Raw genomic sequence first — 21,629 nt, forward strand, 5'->3', positions numbered from 1 at the left:
GCAGAACCGGCATTTTAATCCAGGCAGCCCCGGCGCGTGCGCAAAGACCGCTCCGCTACCGGCTGCAGAGCTTCCCGGAAGCGAGAGGAGCAGTAGCGGCTCTGCTATTTGTCGGCCCAGACGCTTCGGGGTCTCAGGCCGCGACGTCTGCGGGGCAACGGGTCCTGGCGAAGGGAGGACGATGTACCGGAGGAGCGCCGGTGGCAGCGGCCTAAAGTGAGCCTTCCTTAAGGCCGTGCGAGCGAAGCCGCCGCCGCCGAGTCAGCCCCGGCGCCCGGTTCTCTCGGCGCCCGTCCGGCTGGCCCCGCCGCTCTGGCCCCGTCAGGCCCCTTTTCTCTGCGCTGCGGCGGGCGGAGGCGGCGGAAAGAAAAGCCCATGGAAGGGAACCGGGACGAGGCGGAAAAGTGCATCGGGATCGCGCGAGAGGCCCTGGAAACCGGCAACCGAGAACGGGCGCTGCGCTTCCTCAATAAGGCCCAGAAGCTCTATCCGACCGAGACCGCCAAGGGTAAGCACGGGTCGCCCTTAGGCCAGCGGGGAGCCGGTAGGAGCCAGCCCGGCGCCCTTTCCTTGCAGAGCAACCCCGCCGCTTGAGGCACCACGTCAGTCTCGGTTAAGGGATGGCCCCGAGGCGTCGCGCGGCTCCTTCTCTTCCGGTTTAGCGGGATCGGGGTCTTTACCCCAGATGAAGGGGAGGGGAGAGCGAGGAAGAGGCCGAAGCTTCTGGTGGGTGCTTTCATCAGTATCGGGGCTCTTAAACAAAGTTCCTAGACATTCAAACCCCCTAAGCTGTCAAGTAAACCATAGCTTCCTAAAAGCAGCATTTTGGCTTGTTCATGCAATGCTGTAAGCCAAAATCAGACCATATTATGGTTTAATGAGGGATCATCTAACCCCAGCCTTGTTACCATTGCCCCTCTGAGTGCATATACAGAACATTACATGTTGGTCTGCTTATTTAGGTCTATTCTGAGAAGGGTTTGAATCATCGAGGGTGGCAGGTGCATTTTTTTGGAGAAACAATTCCTGATAATACGAATACATTCAGTAAATTATTTTAATAGTGGCTAGACTGACCTTGCGAGAACAATCTCTAACGGGCTTTGCAGAGTTGCAGATTTTATTCCAGAAAGTCCTTTAGAGCACAGTGACTGCTTGAAGCTCTTTAAAGCAGCCGCATCTCTTCCCAGGATTTCATAATTGCTTTAAAGAGTTATAGGCAGGTATTGTATTTATGATCCCACCTGCTCCAAAGCAGATATTTGAAGCTGAATTCAAATAATATCTATCCCAAAGGGAGAGGGAGGCTGAGACAGCTGTTTATCTTAGACTGCATAGTAAGTTCACATTTGAACTAGGTATTCCTTTGTGAAGAAATTCTGTCATATGATATTTCGTAATTTACATATATGCTCATTATGGTATTCCCTTTTGAGGTAAGAAAAGTTATGAAAGAGTAAGTTGTAGCAAACAAAATAAAGTTAAGCCATGAGAAAAATAAAGGGAGATGTAACTAAATCTAGTTTATATTAATATCCTATTATATTTATATTAATATCCTTCAGTATACATTTCCATAACTTTCTTTCAATGCAAACAATTTTTCCTTGTACTGTGGCCAGATACCATTTCAACACCCCCTTTTAAAGTCCTCGCCTTCCTGTCTACCCATTTACTCTTCTTCATAAATTTATATCTAAATGTATTTGTATTCTTGTGTTTACCTTATAATTGATAGAATGCAGGCCCAAAGCTTATTGGCTTATAAAATAATCTTCAATTTAGAGATCTTAGCTTGCTTAAAATAGTGTGAGCATACTTTGGAGTTAAACTTGGCTTTGGTTGCAATTGTGGCATATTGGCCAAAATGTGCCAAAACTATCTTGGATAGTTGATAGTGATAATATCAATATTATCTTGAATGCTACATTACAAGGACTGCTACATTAACAAGGACAAAATCAATGCTGGTAACCTAACAGACAGTTTGTTAGTTAATTAGTGGTATGGTATGGTATATTTTATGAGGCCATAAAATTTGGGTAACCTAGTAAACCGTAGTATTTATTATTAGATTTATATTGCACCCTTATTTTATACAACTCAAGGTGGTCTACATAATTGCTCCCACCTCCTGTTATCCGGCCCAAAGTCACCCAGTTGGCCTAAGAAAGGACTAGAATTCATATTTCCCAGCTTCTACTCTAGCATTTTAACCACTACAGCAAACAATTTAATGGATTAAATTAATTATGGATAGCTATTTAATGTGAGTGTAACCACTGATTGTAATGAAATGTGCAAACTCATCAGTTTCAGTGAACTATGTTTATATGTAAAGTACTTTAGTGTTTTTGCAACCTTTTTTATTTTCCAACCTCTTATCGGGATGGCTAGTCCTTCAGCCTTGTAGTAGCCTTTTTTGGTTTTAATTTACTATCCTCTGGTCCGCCACTCAACAATATGGTTTTGTTGACAAAATCTTAGAAATGTAGCCATGATTTCTTTAGATACAGTAAAGAGAAATCTGCACTTAGAATGGCATTAAAATTGATTAAGAGGATTCAAGTTTTTTATGTGTTTGGTAGAGGGGAATGGTAAAGGATAGTGAAATTTGGGTGTTCAAAGTTTCCATGAATGTGAGACAAATGGTCAGACAGAGATCTACACTTTACAGCAACATAGTCTAGGTATTATGTACTGTACATGTGTATTTTTCAATATTTCACCTTTGTTGGTCATGGAAAGGAAAAATAGAAAGCAGTGAAGCAGATTTCCATGTGCTTGAAGCACATCTTTGGTAGCCCTAATGCTGGAATCTTTATTCTTCTAAAATAGTAACTTAAATGTTTAAGATACTGAATACGTTCAGTGCCACATTCTTCAGTGTGGTTGTAGAATTGCAATTTCCCAGTTTTCTTTACTGATGCTGCATCCTGTTTTCTATGTTCTTGGTTTGTTACTGATTTATTTCTAATTTCCTATCTGCTGACCCTTCCCTATTGGCTTTCTATTCTTCAAGTCAGTTTCAAATTATTTCTAGAAGTGTTTTGTAGAATAGCATGATTTGTAATATAAAGAGGCTGTAGGAAATTGGCTGAGTAGATGAAGAGCAGAAATACAATATATGAAAAAAAAAAGTTGTTTATTCAATTTACTGTATGCAATCACCCATCGTAAATGCATGAATCTGGGTGGGTAACAGTGAATTAATCAAGATAAAACATCACAACAAATAAATACTTTATACAGCAACTGAGATGAAAAATCCATCCAATACAACAGAACTATGATATAGGCTCAACTACGTTATTTAAGAAGGCCCCAAGCTGGGTAGCAAAACCTCTTTCAAGGTCTTATGAAAAACCTGTAAGGTCAGGGCAAGTATAATCTCCAGGGGAATGATATTCCAGAGGCCAGGTGAGAAGATAGAAAAGGCTCTCTTCCTGATTCTCACTGATACTATCTAATAGATGAAACCCAGAGCATGCCTCTCCTGCTGGATCTAACAAGACTGGTTAATATAACTGGGGAGAGGTGGTGCTACGAGTGAGCCATTCCCATGTCAAATAACTTTATAGGTAGCAACTAACTCTTTGAATGTAATCTTGAAGCATAGTGGTAAGTCATTTAGCTGCATTGCAGTGGTTCAGTTGGGAAATGAACAGGACTTCCCAGTCTAGGAACAGGTACACAAGTAGCTGGGCAAAGGCCCTTCTAACCAGAGTTGTCACCTCCTCTTTAAGCAGGAGCCATGAATCCAAGAAAATCTCTTGTCATAGAACTCTAAATCAGGGGTCCCCAACCCCTGGGCAGTGAACGGGTACCAGTCCATGGCCTATTGGGAACCAGGCCGCGCAAGCAGCAGACAAGCTTGTGAAACTTCATTTGCATATGCATGGGAACTAGTTCGCACATGTGAAACCATCCCTCTCCCTCTGTTGCCACCACTGCTGCTGCCATTATGTGGAAGAACAAAGGTTGGGGACCACTGGTCTACATTATCATTTTTTAGAATTGTACAGTACTTCAGAATTGATTCCTAAGAGGTGCTTCACAATACTTAGGAGTGCAAATATACAGTCCTTTAAAGCAGTCCTTTAGAGGCCTGCAGTCCTTAAAAGCAGTCGTGTCTTTTTCCAGGATCATTCAAGGATCATATTATTGAATTTGTACAGTAATATCAATGATTTATCTTTAAATTCTGTGACTTGTGGATGGCAACATACTTGCAGCTTTACAAGGACTATCATTTTACTGATAATATTTAAAAAGCAAAAACAGGCTTACCTCAGAATTTTTTTAGGTGAACTCATAATTAAATGTCTACGTCAGGGGTCCACAAATTTGGCAGCTTTAAGACTTGTAGACTTCAACTCCCAGAATTCTCCAGCTAGCTATGCTGGCTGGGGAATTCTGGGAATTGAAGTCCACAAGTCTTAAAGCTGCCAAGTTTGGAGACCCCTGACATAGACATTTAATTATGAGTTCACCTAAAAAAATTCTGAGGTAAGCCTGAGCTAGCTGGAGAATTCTGGGAGTTGAAGTCCACAAGTTTTAAAGCTGCCAAGTTTGAAGACCTCTGGTCTACGTAATATGTGTTTTTTTCAAGATATCCTCAAAATAACAACTGATGATGAGAAACTAGGCAGAAAAGCCTTTTTAACATTATGCGTCTCTAACGTCTAAATTAAACCAGTTCACTTCACAGGCATGCCTAATATTAGCATGCTACAGATTCAAGAGTAAGACAAGCCCTGTTTAAAGGACCCATTTAAGTAAGATACCTGATGCGTGAAATACACTTGTTCTTTTCACTCATTTGATGCCATGCAGTTAAAATAAAGCCTTATAGTTAAAAATTCTTGAAGAAGCAGGTGACATTTAAATTTTCAAATGAACAAATTTGTTCAGAAGTATTGTGGATGACTAAGTTATCTTTTGAAAGCACTTGTTAACCTATAAGATAAAAGCTTTTCTATGATTTTCTTATTTTGATTCATGAGGGACTGTTTATTTTTCACAATATTGCTAAATGCTGGTGATTCTAAGGAACAACCATAGTGCAAATTTGCAGTAAACTGAAATTGGACCTTTAAAACTAATTGTAAATAATCATAGCAGTGTTTCAGAGAGAAATCCAATTGCCATTAGATACTTTTACACCTTTCTGTCTGATTATACAATGACATTCTGCAAATAATAGTGCTGAGCTGAATGTAACATAACATGTTATATTAGAATATTCAAATAAACATGTTTATTTGAAATAAATCCACATAGGTTTTATGTTTACAAATATATTAGGATCAGATTAAAATGGTTGACGCTGCAGAACTCTAGGTGAGGAAAAACATGACGACAGAAGCCTTGAATAGTTGGCAATTTCAGTTAATGATTTCTTGTTTAAACAGATGGTTTGCAATGTTATCTATGTAATTATTTCTTGGGGTTTATATACCGCTGTGGCCTAGTTGCATTTCTGAATTACTTGTTTTAAAAGCTAATGGGATGTCAGAAATTCTTTTTGTATCACAATCGGCCTTAATCTCAGTGATACTTTCAAGCTCACTTGATTCACATTTCTCCCTTTTTTTGATGTTCTTGCTGTGAAAGGATGAGTTACCTATTCTTTTTTGTACTCAGTTTTATCTTGAGGGCCAACCTTGAAATATAGGTCAATATAGACTTTAAGAAAATGTTATAACTTCAGCCAAACCTTAGCATAGTTTTATAATACAACATCCAAACAAATGACTAAATTTGCAATTTCACAGTCAATCAAATTCACCAGCTGACAATTAAAGATGCATAACACATCAAAGGCATCATAGGAGTAAAAAGGCTTATTAATATTTTCATTCTAGTTTTGAATATTTTGCTTGAAAACGAATTATTCTTTGAGTATAGTTTATATGTCTTTACTTGGCAAAGGAAAGGGAGAAAAGTGAATATGATGTATTAAGAAAAATTTATTGGGTATATTCCAGATACTGGTTTTTTTATTCTCAGATTATTATTTGGAGCTCTGAAAAATATTTGAGTTTAAATTAATGATTTCAATCCTGTTAATTTGACTTTTACTTTCTGAGCTGTTGATGAACATACTACAATGGCATTGTTGGAGATATCAACAATGCTTCTTCCTTTAAAGATTGTAAGATGCCCTGCTATATTTTTAGTAGCACCATAGTTATATTGATAGACATTAGCAGGTAAGGATCAGCATTAAAACCAGCTAATATTTTTATCTCAAGCTGTTACTTGAAGCAGTGATTTATTTAAAATGATGAGGTTTTCTTCCACTTATTATAAATGGATTATAAATGGAGTTTTTTCTGTCTCTATTCTTACATCATTCGAAGCCCTATAAATTTAAAACATGGACTAGCTAAAGTGAAATTTGGTTTAAATCATCATATAGTATATGCTAAAGTTTATTAAGTCTATTATGCTCTAGTGGTAAAGGTGCTGAACTAGATAGGAGCAGAAGACCAAGCTTTAGTCCACAATCTCTACCACAGAAGCTCACTGGATGTCTTTGGAGCAGTCACTCTCTCTCAGCTCAGTCTACCTCATTGTTTTCCAATTGTTTGTTCAGAGACTGTTTGAAGCTATAGTGGTATTGAAAAAGTAGGTTTATGACCAGTCCTTGAACTTGAGGCTGTCACAGCATCCCCATGTTCTCATAGACATGATTGGAACGCTTGGCAACTAGTGACATTTACAATCGTCGTAACATCCCACCGTTAATTGCAACATTCCCTGCTGGCTTCCCACAAGCAAAGTCAGTGCAGAAGCCAGCAGTAAGTCGCAAGTCATGGTCACATGACGTTGCAGTTAACAACCACAGTGATTTGCTTAAGAGCTGCCACAGTTGTAAGTTGGTGATGGTCATGTAAAGTTTCAATTAACAACCACATCACGTAGCATTGGAGTTGCTAATCCCAACTGAGGTCAGTAAGTGAAGACTAGCTTTTCCCTTTGTAGTGTTTTTCTTGCAATTTTTTTTTATCAACTAAGTGTTGATCCACTGGTTGTGTGGGAAATTGACCAATCATCTTGTTGCCCAAGCTTGACATTGTGGGCTGAGAGAGACTGACTGGCCCAAAGTCACCCAGCCAGCTTTCATGCCTAAGGCAGGATTAGAACTCATGGGCTCTTGATTTTTAGCCTTATACCTTAACCACTAGACTAGACCCAAGTGAGGACTTCCTGTGTGAAGAAAAGTAGAAGAAGACTGTTTGCCATCTTGAGCTCTGGCATAAACTGTGTGGTATATCGGAATCAAATAAATAAGCAAACTAATAATTGCATACTGGGTGAAGGCATGAGTAAAAATATATGGGCTGCCTTGGGTTCACAAAAAGAGAAATTCATCATGGTGCTAAATGTATTTGATAAGCTGTTAATTGTATGACATTCAGGCTACAGCAGTCGATTGTATCTTAATTGTTTTACTACAAGAAACAGTTTACAATTAATATATTTTAAATTGGGAATGTTAAGACTGTGACAGTACAATTGCCACATATTTCATTAGTTCAGATCCTTGTGTAGATAGTACTTCATTTTCAGAACTGCATCGTGTTAACACTTCGATAGCAAGCATAGAAATGAGAATATTTCATTTAGTTCATTAAATTTAAAAATTCTATAAATGCATTGGCTACCCCACGGATATGTGATTAAATTAAATAACTTCATTATCTCAAATTTCATTCATATATGCATTGTTCATGTAATCATACATTTACACAAGTCTGTTAATGTTAAGATAATAAATTTAATTAACTCCAATTATATCACAGATTTTTATAGTTAGCCTTGGTTTTCTTTTATTACCATCCTAATGTCAACCTGTAGTTACATGACAATTACCTTAAATGTTTTAACTATACACTTGTGAAAAACTTCTCCAACATGCCCTCTCTCAGAATTTCTAGCTTGATGAATATGGGCTGTATTTACATAAATTGTTTATATTTACTATGCCATTTTTACTTTTCACTAATAAATTATCAAATACCTCTTACAGTGATTTAGACTGTATGAAATGACTGTGCAACCATTTAGGTATTAAATATTACAAATGTCTGCTAGATGATTGACAGTACCTACATTTATTGTAAGAGAAGAGGCTGATATTCTTCACTGTTTCTTTCAAGAAAGAGTAAGCCTGCAAATCTCTATGCATGCTTACTCAAGGGATAGACTCATTGTACCCAGTGATAATTACTTTTGAGTAAACAAATATAGACTTGTGCTAGCAAATGCAAGTACTATAATTAGATAAAAGTCAGATGTTTTAAAATGTATATTCCTATGTTCTAAAGATTGGAGCAGGAAACCCTTCAGTCTCTATTTATTTATAAATAACGTACAGCACACTGCACTGTGTGTGTGTGCATTTCTATACAAACATTTGACTTTCGTAGCTTCTGTTAGGACTGGCCTAAGTGATTGAAATATTTGAATGTTTCATTTCCACTTTTTTTCTCTTTAGTGTTATTGGAGGCAATTATGAAGAATGGGAGTGCAGCTGGAAGTGGTACTCACTGTCGAAAACCAGCAAGTAAGAATGATAAAAGTAAAACTAATAGCATGAAGGACAGCAGTGCATCAGGTGAAATTGGGAAGACTTACACCAAGGAGCAAATTGAAGGAGTACAAAGGTATTGATTGCTCTGTAACACTTCATTAATCTAAAAATTAAATTTAAAAAACTGCCTATAGGTAATTTTAAAAATACCTGATTGCAGCCTGTGTCGCTGTGTTTTCAGATAGTTGGTATAGTCAAGATATTATGCTGTTTTTAAGTCAGTTCTTTGGAGAAAAAACTTTTGTCACCTAAATGCTGCAATGCATGACTTAATTTCATGAATTCATCTTTTGAACGGTCTCATAGAATTTGATAAACTAATAATAAAGTGTCTTGGTAATATCAGATGAAGCCTGATACAATTTGGAATAGTTTACTGGTCACAACTAAAGTTTTTGTTTTATTATAAACAAATTGTGCACTTATAATACATGAATCAATATGTTGAATGGTTTCTTTGAAGGTTTTATTTTGAACATATCTATTTCATAACTCTGGATGTATGTATTTTAATCATTTCATTTTTTGTATATTCTAAGTTTTTGAGTTTTTATCTGTTTATAATTGCCCTAGTAAAGTTTTATTTGAAACTGAACTAGAGTGAATTGTTTATACTTTTAAGTAAGCTGTTTTTTTAAACTTGTTCATATCTGTCCTTTGGAGTATTTCTGCATTCAAAAGAAGGTAGGTTTGTTCTGACCTTTTTTCAACAACTTTAGGGAAATTATGTTTCTTAACAATGATGATTTTAATGTCAGAGCAACCCTGACTAACATGGTAGTAAGCAGAAGTTATCCAGTGAGTTTTGTAACTAAGTAGGAATTTTACTTTACATTTATCAGTTGCAATCTAACACTCTTTATTGCTACATCAACATTGGTTTTTCTTGTATTCAAGTAGAAAATATTTTTAGAAGTATTTCAACAATACGCGGAACACGTTATGCTCAGTCTCTGAATGGTAGTAATAAGAAATGTAAGAGAAAATAGGCAGCTAATAATTCCATGTGCCTGAGTTTAGTCTATTTTGCTCTCCTCCCTTCTAATATTGTGTCGGTAGGCACTCGGTAGGCACCCAACGTAGGCTTGTTTTCTTCTGTGTCCTATACACAAGAGACAGTGCTCCCTTTCAGATTGTTATAGCTCTTCAACTGAGTGTTGCTCAGTGACAGTTTGACTCAAGTGGGAGCTGGGAAAGATGCAATAGCTCTTTACTGATTGCATAAGTATTAAGCAGTTATGCACGAAGAATAAGGAGAGAGCAAAGGGCTGCTCATTTTGATTGTGCAAAAGAAATCTGATAATGTCACAGGAGCTAAGATTCATTTGCAGGCTTCTAAAAAATGAGCTTGGTTTTCTAATAAAAAGCATCTTCACAACTAAATAGTAACGATTTGCTCACTGACTTCAGCTAATTCCCTAACCCATTGATTTTTATGAATAAAGCAAAGTCTTATTATATTGCATGGCAATATATCCATGGCATAGGGCCATGGCAATAGGGCCTAGCTATCCATGGCATAGGGCCTAGCTATCTTCGAGACCGCCTGCTGCCACCGACAATCTCCCATCGACCCGTGCGCTCCCACAGAGAGGGCCTCCTCGGGGTGCCATCAGCCAAACAGTGCAGGCTGGTGACCCCCAGGGGGAGGGCCTTCTCTGTGGGGGCACCTACCCTCTGGAATCAATTGCCTCCAGAGATAAGGAGAATCCAAGACCTCGGTGCCTTCCGCCGTGCCCTTAAAACCTTCCTTTTCCAGCAAGCCGGGCTGGCCTAATTTTTTAAGTGTTTTTAAGTGTTTTGTTTATTGTTTTTAATTAATGGGGCCAAATTTATATATGTATATTTTAACTGTATTTTAATATTTGTACTTGATGTTTTTACTTGGCTGTTCACCGCCCTGAGTCCTCAGGGAGAAGGGCGGTATACAAATTCAAAATAAAATAAAATAAATAAAAAAATATTACAATAAGATAAAGTGCTCTTTCACTGAGGGAGAAGATATGAAATCTTTCCTTCTGAATAGACTTCATTACTCTGGTCCATTCTGGAAAAGTAGTCGCGCTATCTATCCCTTGGGTGTTCTTTATTTTATAGTCTCTAGTGTTTGAAACATCTTTCTTAGTTGTTGCATCACTGACCTGATAATACTTTAATTAATAATGATAATACTAATAGTATTGATAATATTGAATAATATTAAAAGTATAACTCATGTAACTTGGTCAAATGACTGAATCTGGGTGTGCCTATTTTATAGATGCTTTAATCTATCAAGAAAATAAATATATTAAAACATACTTTCATGTATGGGTTTAAATATTTGCAAGTCTTTGAAAAAAAATGGTAATTGTTTCCCAATAATTATATAAAAATAAATCTTAACCTCTGAAACGTGGGGTTTTTCTGTTAACCACAGCCACTTGCACCTCAGTTATAAAGATTTGGTTGAAATCATAGATATCTGCCACAGCACAGCACACCTAGTTAAATAAGCATGAAATCTAAGATAAAAATGTCAGCAATAGAAACAGTAGGAAAGTTATATAAGCTTGAAAATTAAACAATAAGCTTCTCACGTTATGTTTTGAGATTTAATGTGCATTAAAGTTTGGTCTCTGAAGAATTACTTCTTGTTATTCTGCAGCATAAAAAAATGTAAGAATTACTATGAGGTCCTTGGAGTGTCAAAAGATGCAGGTGAAGAAGACTTGAAGAAAGCTTATAGAAAGCTTGCTCTGAAGTTTCATCCTGACAAAAATCATGCACCAGGAGCAACGGAAGCTTTTAAAAGTAATGTTTCATTATTCTTTTATAAGAAAATGCTCCAAGGCAGAACTGACTATTGCTGCTGCCCTACTGATTAGGTTACTCATACATCTTTTTAAAGCAGGACATATCCAGAAATGTATTCTAATGCCAATTTTTTTTAAAAAAAATCTGTGTTAGGATAAAAGTTCAGTCCAATTTCATTCTTCTGTTTGCCCAAGATGGATGAGGCAATTGACCTGTCAATTCTACTATGGGGAAAATTCAGTCAGCACTACTTACAGACGTATTTGCTGAGTAGTACCTCTGTTGGTTTTTATTCTACTGTTGGATACTTGATTCCATCCAGCATACTCAGTCTTTGCAAAGAAGCTAGTCAGCTTGAGTTGGTGAAAGGAAATTAATTATAAGCTGTACGCTATTACATTTTAAGTTCTGAATACATGAATGAAATACAGGTAGTCCTCAACTTACGACCATAACTAAGCCCAATTTTTTTGTTGTTAAATGAAACATTTGTTAAGTGAATTTGCAAGAATTTACGACTTTTCTTGCAACAGTTAAGTGAATCACAGCAGTTGTGATTAGTAACTAATTAACATTAGTAACATGGTTGTTAAGTGAATCTGGCTTCCCCATTGACTTTGCTTGTCAAAAGGTCGCAAAAGTTGATCCCATGACTCAGAGACACTGTAACTATCATAAATACGAACCAGTTGCCAAGCATCTGCATTTTGATCACTTGAGCCATGGGACTGTTACAATGATCGTAAGTCTGAAAAATTGTCGTAAGTCACTTTTTTCAGTGATGTTGTAACTTTGAATGGTCACTAAATGAACTGTTGTAAGTCGAGGGCTACCTGTATATCAAATCAGTTCTATCAAAAAGTGCTGAATTATATAATGCAAATATAGGGCAAATATTCTGCAAATCTTACAGAAAAAGTTGTAATAATGCTCTATTATATCTATTTAGTTATATCTATTATATCTATCTAGCAATCCAACTGCAGCTTTGGGTTTCCAGCCTTCCGCTTTAAAAAGAAATCCACTGCACTTTTATAAATCCCCATTCTCTACAGCTGCTCACTCTCTTGTGTTTTTTTACATTGGTTGTTATTTCTTTTGAAAATGCTAAAATAAAGAGTTACAGTTACATCCTCTCTAGTTTGTAAACAGAAGAATAGGTGTGTTGTAAGACAAAAAATCATTTGAAAACAGGTTTAGGAATTAAAGCCATAGAAAAAGAAAATGACAGAAAAAGAAGTAGGCACTAAATAACAAAGTCATTATTTACAGTCATTTTTGAGAGCAAATCTACTTTAGACTTCTAAAAAAATAACTCCAGCTGTACTATTACAGAAATGGACTTTGTTGTTTGGAATATATTTGGAAGGAATCTGTTTTCAAGATGATGGATGCTGTCTAGGGTTTCAGAGATTCTTTAATGGATTCTTCTAGATTCAAAGAAGAGAGCTGAAATAATAGCAGAAGAAAGACGAGCAAGGTGGAAAAAAATCAGCTTTGCACTTGTCGCTGATCACCTGTTAAATCCAGAGTTCCCTCTGGAGGAAAGGAAAATAAAAGGAACCATGCTTTGGAACCAAATAACACTAAATCTCTCAAAACAGTACTTTGGGTTTTTAAACGAAATTTAGTTACACCTGTATCAACCTCTTAATTGTTTGTGTTTACCAAGATCTAATATAACTTTCCACATCTCGGGAAGAATGCTTTTTGAAGGCAAAAATAACGTAGGAATTCTAGGTTTATAAAATATTTAAATTAAATAGCAAAATGTGATCAGATATGGCAGGAAAATCTATTCATCAGCTTTCTTCCAAAAAACCCAAGCTTTTCAAAAATTAGTTTGTTACATCTCAGGAAAAACTAACACTTCATTTGTATGGTGATACCTTTTGACCTTCATTACTATTATTTACTTGTGGCATCTTATGAAACTTGCTACATTTTCCAGGATAGTGTGCAAAAAACAAACATAAAAGCAATTTAAATAAAAAGTTGAATGTAAGTTTAAACAATATAAAATTGTTACAAAATAGAACTTCCGGCATCTCAAGATATTTTGCATACATTACAAAACTAAGCAGTTCAGGCTGTGCAGATTTTTAAAACAGATAACAGGAATGGTGATCACATTTTATTTTGGTTTTTTCCCCCAATTCCCAAAAGGGGTATAGTACGCAGCAAGTCACACATTGCATTTTCAACAGCATGACTGTTGTGATGTGTGGAAAAGGATATTGCAAATCATGCTGAGTGTATAATGAATTTTTGCTGTCTGATATAAACATATTGACTTTGACTTGCTGGACAGAAGTAAGTCACATTTGTATTCATTTAAGATTTTTTTCTTTCTTTTTTTCCTTTTACATTCTATCTTCAGAAATTGGAAATGCATATGCTGTGTTAAGTAATCCAGAAAAACGCAAACAGTATGATCTCACAGGCAGCGAAGATCCCTGCAATCAGCCAGGCAATGGTAGATTTAACTTCCACAGGGGATGTGAAGCAGATATCACCCCAGAGGACCTCTTCAACATGTTCTTTGGAGGAGCCTTTCCAACAGGTCTGTTTAGCTGACAAAAATAACATTCAGGCTTTTTTCTTTCTTTTCCTTTTTTTTTTTTTGTTTGTTATCCATAAAATTGACTTAATCTCTATCCTAAAATAGCTTTCATTTGTAGCAAATTAATTAAATACTATGTTTGTGTGTTAACAGATTATAAATTATAAAATTGCTCTAGGACAAAAATAGAACTTTCTTGAATTGCCTCATGCAAGGATGGGCAACTTTTTGATCAACCATAAAAATGGATAATTAACATTTCTTATAAGATTGAATATTGCAGTGAGCATGATTGCATGCAGGAATCATGAGGAAGTGTCATACAGTTTGATGGCAGCTATTCAGGGTTTTCTTTGCAATTAAGGAACAGAAGATAGCTTAAGGATTTTTTAATTTCTTTTTATGCTATACTAAATCTATTTTAAGGTTTACGCTATAATTTTCTGTCTTCTACCTCGAAATAGCATCAAACTGGTTTGACAAATGTGCTTGGAGGAGGTTCTGCAGGTTACTATTCCTAGATTCAAAAAAATTCAAATTCAAATAAAAGATTTCTAAAACATTAATTTTATATTTACGTTCTCATCAATTCTCTCTGGTTTTGTTTATAGGAAGTGTACATTCTTTTTCTAATGGACGGTCTGGATATAGTCACCATAATCAGCATCGTCATAGCGGACATGAAAGAGAAGAGGAAAGGGGTGACGTAAGTTTCTCCTGAATAACTGTTTCCTCAGCCTAATCTGAGATGCTTTCCTGTATATTACATTTTCTAAACTTTTTTTTTAAAAAAAGCATGCCTGTAACATTTAATATATGAATGTGCAAGTAAACAATAAAAATTGAAATGCTAATAGTGCTTATATAGTCTAATCTGAATGTTGGATTCATATGTGTGGTTTCTGAGGCATAAAGCTTATGTGGGTTTCCTCTAAGCATCAGAGGCCATTGGGAGGGAGGGAGGAGTTCCATTTAATACAAGGGTTTGAAAAGGACGTTTCTATTGCAGAACTACACTCCTTCCTTTAAACAATTTTTAAAAGATTTTATTTAATCACCTTAATATATTGTAGCCTGATAAAAGCTGTATAATTCTGGATTGTGGCTGTTTAGTGATACGGGAATACGATACTGGATCAGTTTCAAGATTGATTTTCTAGATTGTTATTTTGTACTGTTTCTCAGTCTGGATCACATTAATTATGGACATAACAAATGTTCTGATTTCAAAACTCCATTATGTCAAGGAAACGTAACATTTTGGATTTAGAAGGCCTGCAAAATGGTCTAATGGTCTTTTGAATTTGGAATTGTTAGAACTCAGAACGTTTTACGTATGTCTACTTGACAAACCATGAATTGTTGAGATTAGAACACGTTTTGAGGAAGCCTATTTTAACACAAGGCAAGGGTGAAATGCTCCTGGATTGGGTAGCGATGATGGCCGGTAGTTCGGAGAACCGGTAGCAATGGCAGCTGGAGGCGCCGCCCACCAACCCAGAAGTCATTACTTCCTGGAACTGGCCCAACAGGCAGAAGTGACATGCCCAGAAAGAGACTCAGGCCTTGCCATGGAGCCGCTGCCCACTCGCCCTTCGCCTTGGGTCAGAGGCCAGGGCCCAGGGATGTGCCATTCACCAAAGCCCCGGAGCCGCCACCTGCTTGCCGCCTACCTCAACTGGGTCGGGGAATGCACCATTCCCCAACTCCGGCCTTGCCGCGGAGCCACTGCCTGCTCGCCCTTCGCCACGTGGTGTATCCTACTCATCACCTTTCTTCCGCAGCTGGCTGTCAGGAAAGGCAAACGCCCGAAAGTTACCGGAGTCGCTCACTCTCCTTCTTGAATGTACCGCCACCATCGCCGCTCTGGTCCATGCGCCAGCTGCACAAGCGCACACCGTTTATTTCATTCACATCAGCGGCAGATTGGGTGTGCGCTTGCGCAACCGGCACGTGGACCAGGGCGGTGATGGTGGCGGCACATTCAAGAAGGAGAGTGAGCGACTCCGGTAACTTTCGGGCGCTTGCCTTCCCTGACAGCCAGCCACAAGAGAAAGGTAAGGACATGCCGCTTGGCGATAAGAGAGTGGGCAGCGGCTCCAGGGCAAGGTTGGTGTCGAGGAATGGTGCATTCCCCGACCTGGTTGATGCAGGCGGCGGCTCTAGGGCCCCAGGGAATGGCGCATCCCTAGGCCCTGGCCCCCAACCCAAAGCGAAGAGAGAGCGGGTGACGAGTGGGTGATAGAATAGAAATTTAAAAAGTTTTCCTACCGGGTTCTGTGGGCGTGGCTTGGTGGGAGAGGGTCTTGTGACTGAGTGGGCGTGGCTGTGAGTGGCATCGAGTTGGCCATGCCCACTCAGACACAGGACACCCTCCCCCACCAAGCCACGCCCACAGAACCCGTAGGGAAAAATTTTAGATTTCACCCCTGTCATAAGGTAATGGATTTTAAACATTTGTAAGTTACAATTAAACAATATTAAACTTAAAAATAGATTATTAATATCACAAGATTTATCTGCTACAGGTACACATTTTCTGTTTAGCTTTTATGGGCTGGATAGTTTCACTTTTAAAAAAAAATAATTAAATATCCTGCAATTCTTTTTATTGATTGCTGTCTTGTTTTCCAGGGGGGGTTCTCCATGTTCATTCAGTTGATGCCAATTATTGTGCTGATCCTTGTTTCTTTACTTAGCCAGTTGATGGTATCTAATCCTCCTTATTCCTTATATCCAAGATCGTAAGTAACAATACTTTTATAATTATCTTTATCGCTCCTATTTTGCTAACAGTCACTGTCTATAAATAATTCTCATTTATTTCTTGCATCTTCTTTTACTATTCTTCCCTTCCATTCCTTCTTGGACCCTATCCTTAAAATAACAACTGGGTATATATAGGATATATATATTTTTGGTACTATATTTGATGAACCTGAAATGGATTGTGGTCCACAAAATATATTCAAAAATAGTTAAAGTACACAATACTTTTTGTCCATTTTTTGCAAAAGAGCAAATTGTCTATAAAATTGCTATTTTAAATTCATTCTGTTGGTTCTATATTGTTTAGGCCTTGTTTATAGCAACATTTTTCTCTCTCTTGTATGCATCAATTCAGTAACAATCCTATTTTGTAACAAGGAAGAATGCAATCTTTTCCTTTTGTACATTTTTGTAGATATTGATCTAAATGATATGACTAATTAAAAATCCAGGTCTCCTCAGTAGCATGATGGAGGTAGATAATGTTATCTAATTAAATGTCATGGAGGATTTATGTTAGGAATGGAAAAGTTACAAAAAACATTCTATGATTTTATTATTTATCAAATTTACTATCTGAGCGACTCTGGGCAGTTTATCGGTAAAAGCTATAAAACGATTTAAAAAGACATAATTTTAAAAAACCATGAAAACAGTTTAAAGGTGAAGGAGCACCAGTCACCTCCAAGGTTTACATGCCACTCTTGTGTTAAAATCAAATGTTCGATTTTTGGAACTGGAATTCTGGATGATAGGAATGAGGGCAAGTTTGCATTTGTGAGAAATAACCAACTTGCTAATTTGATTTGTTTTAAACAATAAGTTTTTGTAGCTATTTCTGATAGCCTAGTGTATGCTACTTGATTAATGTAATGGTATATAGTAGTAATTGGCAAATGTTACTGTATTAAAAGCTAAATTCCAGTTGTCTGCTGGGATAGCTGCCTGCAATTACTGCAAGTTCAAATCTCACCAGGCTCAAGGTTGACTTAGCCTTCCATCCTTTCGAGGTAGGTAAAATGAGGACCCGGATTGTGGGGGCAATAAGCTGACTTTGTATTTTTAAAAAAAGAACACCGCTTAGTGGGGGCTGAAAGCCGTACTAAGCAGGTATATGCAAAAGTATGAAGGCTATTGCTTAACACATTGTAAGCCGCCCTGAGTCTCCGGAGAAGGGCGGCATATAAATCAAACCAATACATAAATAAATAAATAAATAATAGTGCCCCTGGCCTCATAATTATTGAGGCAGTGAATAACTAAGGCAATATTACTGGATTTCTGGATTTGCAGCAATAATTATTTGCTTGGAAATTAATAGTAAATGAATAACTTACATTATAGATTTGAAAGTCATCTTGCTTTTCTTTACTAAATGCAGGCTTTGAAGTATGCACCCATGCTGACAATTGATATGGAATCTTTTTACAGGAGTTCAGGGCAGACTATCCAGATGCAGACAGAAAATCTGGGTGTTGTTTATTATGTCAACAAGGACTTTAAAAATGAATATAAAGGTCCAAATTTGCAAAAGGTGGAAAAGAGTGTAGAAGAAGACTATGTCTCAAATATTCGAAATAACTGTTGGAAGGAAAGACAACAAAGTAAGTTTTAACAGCTGACATTGAACACTTTCTCAAATACAGCTATAAAGAGGGAGTGGGGAATTTCCTGAGCAATGTTGGCTGGACTGTTGGAGGAAAAAAATCCTCCAAATTGTCCAGAATTCTCAGAGATTACACCAGCAGAATTCTTCCATCACTACCTTTTTGGCATTTTATATAAAACTAGAGGTTACATAAGTTCCATGTATCATTTTTACAAAATTTCCAATTCTGTTTTACCTCAGTCATGATTACTTTGTGATTCTCTTCATTTACCCTCCCCCCCCCCACTTTTTTTCCCCAAATAGGATAAAAATGTTGGACTACCATTGGTAGCTTTTATGTATATTGTTAATTTGTGTAGAACTGCCTTCTATTAATTTTATTAATTTGGTTCTTTGAAAGCACTAGAGTATGGAGTAATGGAGTAAAAACTCTTGAGAAGGTCATATAAGTTCTTCTGAAGCATTGTAAGATAGCAGCATTGGTGGCCCAGAAGAATTTTTCCTCACTGCTATTGCATCTTTGTAGTCATCTATTAACTTCTTCCAAGCAACATAGCATTTAACATTTTGATCATTGTAAGAGTTCAGTGCTATTTTTTACTAGCATTTGTCACCTTTTGAACAACATAGTGATTGCTGATGAAGAAAAGGAGTTGTACAGAATGATGAATGACATTTTTCTTATAGATTGAAAAGTATAGTCAAGATGCTTGGCGAAGATGCTTTGTATACCAGGGGTGTCAAACTCAAGCCCGTGAGCCAGATCCGGCCCAGGGGATGCTTAAAACTGGCCCACCGGGCCACCCTGGAAAACAGCAAAGGACCGGCCCGCGGTGCCAAAAACATCTACCGATTTCCCTGCATTTATTTATACTTTATTTGCAGAATTCTATCTTACATATTAAAATGTACATTTTAATAATTATATAAAATTGTTGAATAAGGTCAACCAGGGGGTTTATATAACACCTAACTCTAATTTGTTTGTGGTTAATCTGCTTGAGTTGATGGAGATATAAACTGAAGTTCAACCCAAGCAAATGGATAATTTCTGTATTCAGTTGAATAACTCATTCTGATAGATATACAGAAATCTATATGTAAATTTACATCTTCATAGAAAAACAGCGAAACATCTTTAAAGCAACATGTAGAAGATTAAGGTCAAAGCAACATTTCCATTATCCATAATTTGGATGGGTATCTTTTTCTGTGTCAAAATCTGTACAAGCTATATTTAATGAAATAATGTTTCCTTCCTCCTTCATTACTTCCATTTTTATTTTTAATGAAAAGATATAAAAATATTTCACATATTTAGATAGATTATAAATTATGAAGTAGAAGAGGCCCTTTTGTTACTTTGGCAATATGTGGAAGAACCTAGACTGAGAGAGAAGCTATTTAAATTTGATTTTCTGACATATTTTTTTCATTTATTTTTAAAGAAACTGATTTACTCTATGCAGCAAAAGTTTATCGGGATGATCGCCTACGAAAGAAAGCAGAAGCTATTTCCATGGACAACTGCAAAGAGCTGGAACGATTAACCAGCATCTATCGAGGAGGATGAGCTAAATTTTTGACCTATACTGCTTGAAGTACATGCTTTCTAAGAAAAATACTGTTTCATCATGACAACTGAAAAGGAGAGATGTAAAAAATTCACTCTGTAGCTATTTCCAAAAACCTTACCCTGAAGTTTCAATATCATTTAATAGCCTCTTTATGTAGTCTGAAACATAGGACAGAGATTGTTTACATCATTGAATTGTCTTTTATATTTTACTCCCAAAACCTCTGTGAACTTTTCCACAAGAAAGAAAGCATTTTGGACAAGCTGCTCCACTAGAAATGTAGATGTAGTGGTTCTCTTATTAAAATACTTGCCATGTAAATATATGTGAGACAATTACTTATATGTATATAAATATGTTATGGACATCTGAAGGCATTTAGAATATTAAAAGTTTCAATCTTAATAGGTGGAATAAATAATATGACTACATTATTAATTATTCAGATGTCAGGTATGTGGAACTAAAGAAGAAAATGGAGGTTTTATATTTCTTTTTTCATTTATTTTCTCCTCATTAACAAAATTAAGATCTGTGCTGGAAAAGAGAAATGTTGTATATTGAATGTACTTGAGTTCCTAATAGCAGAATATTTTGCTGTTCCAAAAGAAATCAGTTAAGGAAATGCTGCTTTTCAGACTCCTCAGTTTGATTTTTTATTTCACTTTTATTTAAAAAAATAATAATTCAATAATTTTGGAGTGCTTTCAACCAGCTCCAATTTCTATTTTGCTATCAAAAGTCAGTTAAGAAAGTTCTTAATGTTCAGCCTTGTGCCTTTGTTTTGTGATTAGTTGGTTCATCTTATTTCTGAATTGTTGTCATCAATATTAATATAAGCCATGGTCTTATTCAAGGATGTTAGTTAAAGTCATAATGTAGCAACTTAAGGCCATATGTATATGAAGGGTAGCACTAAAGATAAAAGTGATCTGCTTCTAAAGATCATTTATGACATTGCTTATGTAATCACTTTTGCCAGTTTAAATTTAATGTGATTTTGGAAGAACTGAAGATAAGACATGGAATTTCAGAACTGAATTTATATGTTTCTAAGCTACCATATAACTAATATGGAAAAAATATTTATTTTTTATTGATGTGTATACTTTGTTCTAAAGGCAGCCACTGTGGGATAGATTAGAAAGTAGCTTTCACATGAATCAGCACATAATTGTAATATAAAATGCCATTTTTAACTGAAAGATAGTACTTCAAACTTGCTTCAGTAAACAACTTGCATTGTGGTCTGCTGCCTATAAAGTTTAGTTTTGAAAACTTGTAATTTTTCATAGATGGCGCTTAAATTTCTTAGTACTGACTCATAAAATCACATGAACAGTTTCATTACTGCTATGGAACAAAAGCCTAACCAATATGTGAGGGGCTTTTCTTTTAAACAGATAATTATAAAGCCACATTATTTCAGAACTGCTATTTTAATAGTACTTCAACATTTTTATAAAAAGAGAAAAATGTGAGTTTTGGGTAAAAAAGCATTCTGGTAACATTCCCATCAGAACATCTTTTAGATTTAGTTTTTTTTTTTTGTTCTGAATTAGTTTAAAAATGAAATTCAGTTATGAACTTCGCTGAAAAAAGCAAGCCTACTGTAATCTATTTTCCTTCATCTGCAATCAAATTGTTGGATAAATATTATATGTAAGATTCTGTTAAACTATTTTAGTTATGTCTTCAGTTTTATAGAGGAAT

At 36.4% G+C, this 21,629-nt stretch overlaps 1 protein-coding gene across 2 annotated transcripts; it reads left to right on the forward strand.

Annotated features, from left to right (window-relative positions):
- Positions 1-125: 125 nt before the first annotated feature.
- Positions 126-20,391, forward strand: DNAJB14 (DnaJ heat shock protein family (Hsp40) member B14). 2 transcript variants are annotated; one of them, XM_070948254.1, is made up of 8 exons: positions 126-508; positions 8,507-8,675; positions 11,250-11,395; positions 13,779-13,961; positions 14,573-14,667; positions 16,596-16,705; positions 18,162-18,334; positions 19,788-20,391. In XM_070948254.1, the coding sequence occupies exons 1-8, from the start codon at positions 376-378 to the stop codon at positions 19,910-19,912; spliced, it is 1,134 nt and encodes a 377-aa protein (XP_070804355.1). In that variant the 5' UTR covers positions 126-375; the 3' UTR covers positions 19,913-20,391. The 2 variants fall into 2 exon arrangements, with proteins under 2 accessions (XP_070804355.1, XP_070804356.1); XM_070948255.1 differs by lacking the exons at positions 14,573-14,667; positions 16,596-16,705; positions 18,162-18,334; positions 19,788-20,391 and having other exon boundaries at positions 11,250-11,469; positions 13,779-13,792.
- The last annotated feature ends 1,238 nt before the right edge of the window (positions 20,392-21,629 follow it).

This window comes from Pituophis catenifer, unplaced genomic scaffold (assembly GCF_029215685.1).
Source record: "Pituophis catenifer annectens isolate HBS135680 unplaced genomic scaffold, rPitCat1.0.hap2 SCAF_8, whole genome shotgun sequence".
Classification (NCBI taxonomy): Eukaryota; Metazoa; Chordata; class Lepidosauria; order Squamata; family Colubridae; genus Pituophis; species Pituophis catenifer.